The sequence below is a fragment of the Scardinius erythrophthalmus genome (genome assembly GCF_964197995.2).
Source record: "Scardinius erythrophthalmus genome assembly, chromosome: 20".
NCBI lineage: Eukaryota > Metazoa > Chordata > Actinopteri > Cypriniformes > Leuciscidae > Scardinius > Scardinius erythrophthalmus.
Window position 1 is genome coordinate 13,477,609 of NC_138240.1, and position 10,839 is coordinate 13,488,447.

Genomic DNA, 10,839 nt, shown 5'->3' on the forward strand with positions numbered 1-10,839 from the left:
ATATATATATATATATATATACTATTTCAAACAAAAAAATGGAAAGTGATTTATTCCATTTTTGTTTGAATTAATAAATGGAAAACTTATTATAAATGTATGAGATTTTAATCTTGATCCATGACAGAAACTGAGAGCCTAGAATTGATAAGCAACTTCCACCAAAAGTGATATTTCTGTATCACTTGCAAAATGATTGAAAATAACAACATTGGTCATTAGATTAAAAATACATTTAAAAATAGGGCACATTCAGGTTGATTGGGACACTTTTTCCAAGTCATCTCAATGGCGAAAAATGTCCCAATCACCCTAAATTCACCCTATTGTTTTTACATTTCAAATATGTGGATTATCAAAATAATTATCTAATACTAAAAATATTACAATATTGTTAAAAATAATATAAAATGTCTTCTTTTTGTAGTGGAACAAGCCTCTCTGATTTCAGAATTTGTAACATGATTGGATCATTGCCCTGGAAATTTTTGTTTTTTATTAGGACAATACTGTGGACCAAAATGAAAGTCATGGGATTTGCAAAAATCGAAATGTTTCTAGAAATTGTGCATCAGAATCTCTCCCTTGTAATGAATGAAATCAGATATGGCTGTAGTGTGAAAACCCTCGATACGTACTTCACATTGCAGTTGAAATTTTTTATCTTTGAATGTGAAAGCAACCAAAATACAAGTCCGTTCTCCTCTTGTTTTGTCTTGTATTGTTCGTCCCCCAACAAACAGAGCTTCCCTGATTTGAACTGCTGTATATAGATACAGTTTTTCAGTCTGGTCTCTTCTATCTTTGACTCTAGACTCTGATGAAATGTAGTCGGACCACTAAAAACATTCTCATTCTCAATCCATAATCAAATCATGTTGTATTCCACGGTTTGTCAATGGTGATGTGTGGTCATGTTTTTTGCTCGTGTATAAACACAGTATCTGTGCTTTGTGTTGTGTGACACTGACACATGTACATAGAAAATGTATGTATTTGACTAGTCACTGGTCAGGATTAAAAACTAACCTCCTCTCTTTCCTCATCTCTCCCGTGACCCTCTTTCTCTCTCTTTCTCTCACCCACACCATACAACATATTTATTGTGAGAGTGTACATATTCATGTGAGTTGTGCTCTTTGGTGGTGGGACAGGGCTGGTTTTGATGGAAATTGTCATTTTATGTATTGTTTATTAACAGGACCAGGACACATGGAGAGATGCTGAGGAGAAAGAGGTAGATGTTTTTGGAGCAATTGTTATTAGTTAATTAGTATTTTAACATTGAAACGCATTTAAAATTAACCTTGAGGTTCTCAAGAAAAAAATGGGCAAAACATTTTATCAGTTGGCATGAAATGTGAGCTGTGGAAATGTACTAAGTTTTGGGGGGGCACACAACGCAAACTTGCAGAGTGTTTCAAGCCAGAAATGTCTACCTCTTTTAGCACTTTCTATGGAAAATCACTTAGCACCAAACTAAAGGACAAAGGCAAAGAAAATGTGTTTTCTTCTGTAAACACCTACTTTTTCTGGCCCACTAATGTCATTATGTTTTAAAGGATAAGAGACTCTTTCTCTTCATTGGGTGTTGGTGGCATATTTATAATGAAAGCGCTCAGTGGTTTTAACCCGACATGTTATCTGGTCTTGAAGGGTGGAGAACAAACTCTAAAGTCCAAACCACATTTCTTTTCTCTCCACAGAGATGTTATTGTGCAGAATGACAACCAAGTCTGTCTCTGAGGAACTTAAATGCCACATAGACTTTCTTTGTCCTGTTGTGTCTTTCTTTTGGTGTTGGCTGTTGAACTAAAAAGAAACTTCCTAAATATGGTTGCTTCCTGAATATTTCCTCTTTGTATTTACAGATGTTTGTGTAGGTTCATGTTAATGTGATTTTTTTGTGATAAATATTATTTTATTATCATGGTATTCTGGGGCTTGGGAGTCCTACTAGGTGTTTTTTAAAGCAATAACAATAAACTGCTGTTTTTTGTTTTTATCCAGTTTTTTTCTGTCTGAACACCTGATATGTTTTTATTTTATATTAATATTAATCATGCACAAACAAGGCTTAAGCCTATAGTCCTGGACTAAAATGCATGTTTTAACTGAAAGCAATTTGCACTTATTTTAAAATGATGTTAGTTCCATTGTTTTGTCTCAAGATGCAGATCAGTGTTTTTTTTCTAAGGCACGTCTAAAAAAGCTATATAAATGTCCTAATTATATTATATGTACAGCATATCAATACTGTACATTATATTTATTTTAATTATATTTCAAAAATGTTTTAAAAACATTACAAAGATTACAAGAATACTTTTTAAACTGTTGTTACTTGTACTTCCACTTTAGTCCTGTAGGGGGAGGTGATATGTATGGAGGTGATATCCTATGCAGCCTTACAAAACTTGATATATCTTACCTTGACAAGAATAACATTACTGGGTTTGTGGTTAAGGGAGAGAGATTTGGAAAAAGACAGTTGTTGAGTTAAAAGTATGCACAAACAGAAGGAAATATCCAACATAAAGCTGTGGTTAAGCTTGGCAGTCCGACTGTTTGGATGAAATCTAACACCACTCCTGGTTTGGCTCAACTGAAGTTCCTTTTTCCTGAATGAACTCACATTGAACTACTGCTGCACAAAGAAGACAGAACAGTCTTTGAAACGAGTGAGACAAACTGCAAAACAGGCTTGAAATCTAGTCATTATCAGAGAGTAGTTTATATTGCTTTATTTGATTTCCAGTTGATCCTCAGATCATTCAGTGCAACTTTAATCTGGAATAAAAGATTTCATGTCTATTGATACAATTATTTCCACTGAGTGTCAGAAATGGCAGAAGTGTGTGAACCAAGAGCAGAGAGAAGCATTAGTCGTCCCATTCATCCTCTTCCTCTTCATCACCACCATCATCTTCTTCATCATCTGAAAAAAAAATCAAAGAAATATAACATACATCAAAATTACTACAAGAATCAGTGAATCACTAGCACATGAAGGGGGGGGGGGGTGGGGGGGCGAACTTACAGAATACACATATGACCCGGAAGGAGGCTGCATATGGAAAAACACTGGGGTGTCCAGCCCGCAGGGTGGAATGTTTCAACCCCAGGGGTGGGAAGGTGGCTTGCCAAGGGAAAGACACATGCTCAGAGAGGCTGACAGTGGAGATACACATGTGGGGGTCGCCCAGAGGGGGAACCATGTACATGGAGGCACCTAGCCAACGCGAAAGCTGTTGGTGGCATAACTGGCATTGACGTCAACAGCATTGGAGGAAACTCAGGGCTTCTTGTGAAGGCTCACCTGAGGAAAATATCGCACATCTAGTCTGTGGAGTGGAATGGCGAGCAAGCGAAGACACCTGAGCAGATCCTACCGGCTGGTTGAAGCGAGTACATGAGAGGACACTGGCTCCACTCGGAGATTGTAGAATCTCACGAATGTGTTAGGTGTCGCCCAGCCTGCAGCTCTGCAGATGTCTGTTAGCGAGGCGCCATGCGCTAGAGCCCAAGAGGAAGCCACACTCCGGGTGGAGTGTGCCTATACATCAAGGGGGCATGGTCGACCTTGCTGCTGGTATGCCAAACCAATGGCATCCACTATCCAGTGAGACAACCTTTGCTTGGAGAGAGCCTTTCCCTTCAGCTTCCCACCATAACAGACAAAGAGCTGGTCTGAGGTCCTGAAACACTGCGTTCTGTCTACGTAAGCACGGAGGGCGCATACTGGAAAAGTAGTGCCAAGGATGGGTCTGCCTCCTCAAAGGGCAGCGCTTGCAGGTTCACCACCTGGTCTCGAAAGGGAGTGGTGGGAACCTTGGGCATGTATCCAAGCCGGGGTCTCAGGATCACGTGAGAATAGGCCTGCCCGAATTCCAGGCACGCTTGTCAACCGAAAATGCCTGCAGGTCCCCTACCCTCTTGATGGAGGCCAATGCAACCAGGAGCACTGTCTTCATTGACAGGAACTTAAGCTCCACTGATTGCAGAGGCTCGAAGGGAGAACTCTGCAGGGCAGTTAAAACCACTGAGAGGTCCCAAGAGGGTACGAGAGGAGGGCAAGGAGGATTCAATCTCCTCGCTCCTCTCAGGAACCTGATGACCAGGTCGTGCTTTCCCACGGACTTACCTTCGACTGCGTCATGATGTGCGGCGATAGTGGCAACATACACTTTCAGGGTGGAGGGAAACTGATTGGGCATTTTCCGGGGTCTTCTCGGCGAGAAGAGCACCAGGTGACGAAGAGGTTCCACTTCAACGCGTAGGCATGTCTCGTGGACGATGCTCTAGCGGAAGTGATGGTAGCCACCACCGCTGGTGGTATGGTACTCAAACCTGCCTCGTCCCGTTCAGGAGCCACACGTGGCGGTTCCAAAGATCGGGACGAGGGTGCCATAGGGTGCCGCGTCTCTGAGAAAGGAGGTCCTTCCTCAGAGGAATTGGCCAGGGAGGTGCTGTCGCGAGGAGTACTAGTTTGGAGAACCAGGACCGGGTGGGCCAATGAGGCGCAACCAAAATGACCTGCTACTCGTCTTCCCTGATCTTGCACAGGGTCTGTGCAAGAAGGCTCACTGGGGGAAACGTTTATTAGCCAATGCCTTTGCTGCTGACCATCAATGATCCAATTCAACCATACTAAGCAAAATAATGTTTATGGTTATGACAATGTTGTATGCTTGGTTTTGGTGGAATAGATCTGCTATGCTGCTGCTGTTATTGCAGAGCAAGTATGGGACTTGCTACTGCCACGAGGCATTCAATAAGTTATATTTTATAGGTTGAATTTGTAAAAGTGTGAAAAAAAACCTTTAGATTTATTAAACGAGTTACCTGAGGAATGGATAACTTTACTCCTTTTCTGCATCACCATCATCAGAGCTCCCACAATTCCCTCTGAGGACTCATCTTGAGCTGGATTAGAGTCCGGGGAGTCAGGCACCTGAGATAAACATCATATAACCGCTCAAAACGTGGTTATTCACAACAAAGCAGAGTATAATGCTTACATTGAACAAAATGCATTGTGTTCGTGTGAAAATGTCTCACGTACATTCTTTAGCACACGCCCACGACGAATTTCCTCCAGTAAAGTTCCTCGTCCTCCTCCACCACCACCACTAGAGGCAGGAGAAGGAGGTGGAACTGAGCTGGCAGGGCTGCTGGGGAAGTTAGTGGCTGAAGAAGGTGGGGGTGGAGGAGGTGGTGGGGGCGGAGGTGGAGGAGGTGCACCTCCACCTATAGGTGGAGGAGGTGGCTTGTGACTGTGGCTGGGGGGTGCTGGTGGCGGAAGAGAGGATGGCAGTGGGGGTGGAGGCCCAGAACGGCCTCCAGGTGGCGGTGGACCGCGATGCGGAGGTCCAGGACTGCGCGAAGGTGGTGGAGGGCGTCCGGGTGGGCCTGGCACTGGGGGAAGCCCACCACGGGGTGGAGGAGGTGCAGGGGCAGAACGAGGACCTCCTGGGTCTGGAGAGAAAGAGCCAGAATGGCCCCGAGAAACATCAGTGAGGGCAACAAAGATCATTAAAGTTGCGATGTAACGAAAGTAGTGACAGATTTTTTGAGGTGTACATTCGAGTGAAACGGATTATCAAAAATGGGAAAAAAGTAGGGCGGGGTCTTGGTTCTGTGATCTGAATGCGAATTTGCGGTCAATTGTAAGAAAGGGGCGAGGTTTAAGCAGATGATTGGAGAAGTCCAGCAAACATCACCAGAGAGAAGTCATTTGACTGGGAGATCAAGTTCTAACATTTTGATAATAAAAAATGACAAGCTCAAAATAAAATAAATGAAACATTCATGCACGGATGAATCGCTCACAATAATATCAATAAATATATTGTAAAATGTATTTTATTTCATGCTGACCGAAGTGAAATTTCCAAATCGAACTTCCAAATATTCCACACAGAGAGTTAAAATGGTACACAAAATTGATTTTATTTTATTTTTAAATGAGCTTACCCTGTTTCCTCATTTCCTCTTTTACTGCATCCAACCCTCCAGATTGCTCGATGAAGTCATAGATTAGCTTAGATGTTTCTTTATCTGCCAGCTGGGCATCACTGATACCAGCACTGTTGAACAGTTTCTTCAGGTCAGGGTCGAGATTGTTGGTCTGGAGGGGCCAAAGTCAGTGTTCATATAAATGCTGCTTTTATAACTTTAGAAATGCTATTTGCTATTTCAGAATAAGCACAGTTTGTGTGACTAAATTTGCTTTATGCATTAAGGAAAAAGGACAATTCTTACATCAAAACCAGAGTTTGGATCCCACCCAATATGAGTGACGTGTCTAAAAAGGCAGGAGAGGCACAGATAGCATCACTTCAAACAGATGGAACAAAACACAAGGTGAGTGTCCAACTTATGGTAAAACCTTCTTACTTGAATCCACTAGGTGCTCCAATATCTGCCTTAGTGAGCCTTGGGCCTTTCTTCTTTCCCTTTTTGTCTTTTTTGCTTAATATGGAGACTGAAGCTGGTGCGGGGGTCGGCACTGGGGGAGAGCGGTACCTTGATGCGACAATATCTGGGTTCTGGATGTCCACCGTGGTCATTACACTTGGCTGTGAAACTGGACCTGATTAACAGACATAGTTGGTTAAACACTTGTATTTATCAATGCATTCAGACCATGTGAACACTGCAGGATGAATTAAAGGGATAATTCATCCAAAAATGAAAATTATGTCATTGTTTATTGACCCTCTTGTTGTTCCAAATCTGTATGACTTACTTTCTTCTGCTGAAAATATTTTAGGTAAAAAAAAAAAAAACACTGGGGTATTAAACAACATTGAACCCCACTGAATTTCATTATATACATTTATTCACAAACAAAATATATATATATTTTTGTGTTCCACAGAAGAAAGTCATACAGGTACGGAATGACAAGATGGTGAGTAAATGAAACAATAATGTTGATCTTTAAATCATTTAAAAGTGACTCACCATTTGTTGGAGGGATTTGTTGTGGTGGCCGTTTTTCTGTTAGTTAAAAAAAAGTGTCTTAAAATGCTAATTTCTAAATTAATAGCAAGTGTAATTTTAAATTGAAGACACATACCTTCAGATGTAGCATGCTGTCGTTTTTCTAAATATGCATGTATAAAAAAGGAACAAGGATATATGATAAAATACTCTGAAAATACTCTGAGCAAAATTCATATAAATATGAATGAGAATGACAGTAACTGACCCTGGCGGTTGAATCTCTGATTAATCTTCTCCTCAGTGACGTTTCTGAACACATCAGCTTCTGTCTCACTGGCAAAGTTCAAACCTACTTGACAGTCCTGAGACACATTTAAATTTGTATTAGATCTCTCAGATTGTGAGATTTTGCAGAAAAAAAAATCAATTAAAAACTTAAAGAAGACATTTCTGATTATGCCAGTGTGGCTTAATTTGAGCAGTTATTTAGACAGTTACTAAAAATGTTGAGTTTTGGCTTGGATTCAATCATTTTAAAGGAGTCTGTACCCACATCAGCTGAAAAACTGTGGAAGAACCTCAATGGACAGGAATATGTCATCTGATTATATAGCTCCTGCTCCCAGACCATTTTACCTTCCTGACAAAAATAAATAAATGAAATGAAAACACGCATAAATACTTATCAAAGTCTAAATGGTGCTACCACAATGTGTCTTCATAAATGAGTTGAGCTGCTGTGACTCAGAACTCAAAGCAGAAGTGTATCTTTATTTAATTTCAGCCTGTTTGGTCACAGGTCATCTTTGGTCATGCTAACAGAAGTCAGTATAAATTTATTTATCATCATATAATCTCAGAAAAGCATCGAGAGCATCTCTATCTGCATAGTAGATGCAAGATGCATAAACGTTATATAAATTCTGAGCATGTTTGTTAAGGTTTTTTTACACTACAGATTCAAATGTGAATTTCTAACCTTTATGTCATAGAGCCGGATGTAATATGAACGTTTAGGATTGTCCTTAATGAAACACACGACTCCTGTATGTTGGAGACTCCATTGGGTCGGACTGTGAGGAAGAGCCATGTACAGCTGAACAACCGCTGTGGCCGTGCTCTGCGTTCACACACACACGCAAACACATAAATGTACATTATTAAAAGATTAATCAGTGAAGTGTTAAGGAAAGCTCGAGCAAAGACATAAGCATCCTCTACAACAACAGGAAGTGGCCTCATACAGCATTTCCTGTCACTCTCCAGTTAAACTTTGTAGTTGCAAACATCAATCATCAATACAAACAGGTTAATGGTGTTGTGAAGTGTACATTCGGAAGAAAACTAATTATGCTTTTATGATACTAGAAGGTTTCCTGGGTGAATATAATTGCCAAATCAAAACACAGTGGATTAAATAGTTTAGCTATTACAGCACATTTTGTCACAGGTTGTCCTAGGCATGTTTTGTGTGCAATCTCTTCATCCTTTTCATTAGGCACACAAGAATGCAACAAAAGAACTTGAAAGGCTGAGTTTCACTTTGACTTTTAACTGACATCAACAGTAACAGCTCTGATCTCATCTGTGACCTTGGCTCCATGTCTCTCCTTTGAGGACTTTCTCTTTTATAACTGATTGATTTCCATCCCCAAATTCTTTTGTGGGACAGAATGCCCATCTATGATTGTCCCTCAAATCAAAGTTTCTTCACTCACCACACATCTCCTTCCCAGCAACTCCAGCAGGCGTTCATTCTCCTGGCTGCTGAGGAGAGAACTGGGCATGTTCTCCTGCCCTTTGTTTTTTCCTTTACTCATCTCTCCTTGTTCAAATGGACACTTAGATCCTGGGACTCCACGCCTGGGGCCCCTACTCGGCCAACAGTACCTGTCTGAGTCCTTTTTGGGACAGGCAAATGATTTGGAGGAACCGTTGCTTCCGTGTTCTAATCTGATGTAAATGCAGCACAGCAAAAGAGAACAGGAAGAACAAAACCACTGCGCAGATCTACTCTCAAAATGCCATGGACAGGCACGTGTTCCTTCGCTCATATAAAGGAGGAGGAGCAACAATATCAATATACACTCACATAAAGTACCTGTGAAATGTTTGGAAACATTACACTTTTTGTTCTCTTATGTTCACCAAGGCTGCATTTATTTGATCAAAAATACACAGTAATATTGCTAAATATTATTACAAATAAAAAAAACTGTTTTCTATTTGAATATATTTTAAAATGTTTTTATTTCCTGTGATGGCGAAGTTGAATTTTCAGCATCTTCAGAATCACATGATCTTTCAGAAATCATCCTAATATGCTGATTTGGTGCTCAAGAAACATTTCTTATTATTATCAATGTTGAAAACAGTTGTGCTGCTTGTACAAAAATCCTATACTCAAAAAGTAGTCAGAATACATTACCTAAAATGAGTAATCTAAATTACGTTACTAACTAATTTTCGTAACGGACTACAATTTGCAAGTAAATCTGACCAGCACTGTATATAATTCAAAATAACAACAATAAAGTAACAACATGATTGTAAATAAACACTAACGTAAAATGTAACAAATGTTGAATATGTAATGCATTATATTTTATTTAATAATGGCCCACACAAAATTATATGAAATCTGAACACTTTTTTTTATAAATCCTGAATATAAAGTCTGAAAATAAATGTGAATCTGAATATAGGCCTATAGTTAAATCTGAAAACATAAAAGGGAATCTTATCATTTTGAATACATAAATGTAAACCATGAATTATTACAGAAGATTTACATATTCAGAATTATAACTTCATATTTAGGATTTATTATGTATACAGATTTTGTATAATTATTACCATTTATTATATTCAACTTAATGATTATTTTAAAACATTTTAATAGGTTAAAGTTAAAGAGAAAATGACCATAAGTAGACGTTACACTGATTTCATGATTTGTTATCACAACTTTTTTATTTTGTCAAATCAACCTAGATAATTAATGTGGTCCAGATATCATACTATTTTGATTTTCTGTTGATTAAACCAATCTCCATTGTATTAACTCCATTGTATTAAAATTTTTTTATTTAATCAACTAAAAAAATTTTAAGGTATCCTGGTTACTTACTTTAAGTTAAACCAACAATAATTGTTTTACACTGTATAAATGATGTCCTCAAACCAAGAAAATGGGTACACAAAGAAATAAATACATACATATTACACTTTTTAATACTGACCACATGTTTTTTATTGAAAATGTTATGGCAAAGTCAAAGGCGAGTTCAGTAAACCAACAAACAAATGTAAAAGCAGTAGAAAAAGGCACTTGTTCAACTGCTAACTCTCTTTGGTGTGTTTGTGTTTCACATTGGAACTGTCAATCTTTAACCTCATACAATTTTTGCACCCATTTTCTAATTAACTAACAAACACGGTCGTGGAAACGATGTATTTATTTCTCCTAAAACAGAATAAATAGGCATTTGCAGGACAATGGGAACTTGAAGAGGAGGGGGACTGCTATCCCTTTAATGGTCTTAGTGATGGTCTGGAGTGCACACTGTGAGTAGGTCTGCCATGAAATCACTAAGTATTGTATTGTCTACAGAGGACCAGGAGGAAAAGATGTAATTTAATGACAGGCAAAGGCATTTCTCTTTTCGTTGTTTAAAGTTTTAAAGGCTTTTGGCAATTGTTGGTGTTTTTGCATGTGTAAAAACTTTTAAAAATAGTAATTCTAAAACTTTATTTACAGAATACAGGATTTTAAATCCCAAAGTTTCCATATGGATTTTCTATTTTCAGTGTGGACTTTTGGGTCCCACTGCACAACTTTAAAAAAAAATTGTTTTATAAATTATAAATATTTTCTCCAATTTGTGT

General features: G+C 39.0%; 1 protein-coding gene across 1 annotated transcript; it reads right to left on the reverse strand.

Annotated features, from left to right (window-relative positions):
- Positions 1-2,232: 2,232 nt before the first annotated feature.
- wasb (WASP actin nucleation promoting factor b) lies at positions 2,233-8,971 on the reverse strand. Its single transcript, XM_081349671.1, has 12 exons — positions 8,670-8,971; positions 7,931-8,071; positions 7,505-7,591; positions 7,217-7,313; positions 7,085-7,111; positions 6,970-7,005; positions 6,400-6,595; positions 6,265-6,307; positions 5,977-6,130; positions 5,066-5,478; positions 4,846-4,954; positions 2,233-2,938 (listed from the first exon to the last, which is right to left on the reverse strand). The coding sequence occupies exons 1-12, from the start codon at positions 8,769-8,771 to the stop codon at positions 2,883-2,885; spliced, it is 1,461 nt and encodes a 486-aa protein (XP_081205797.1). The 5' UTR covers positions 8,772-8,971; the 3' UTR covers positions 2,233-2,882.
- Between the last annotated feature and the right edge of the window lie 1,868 nt (positions 8,972-10,839).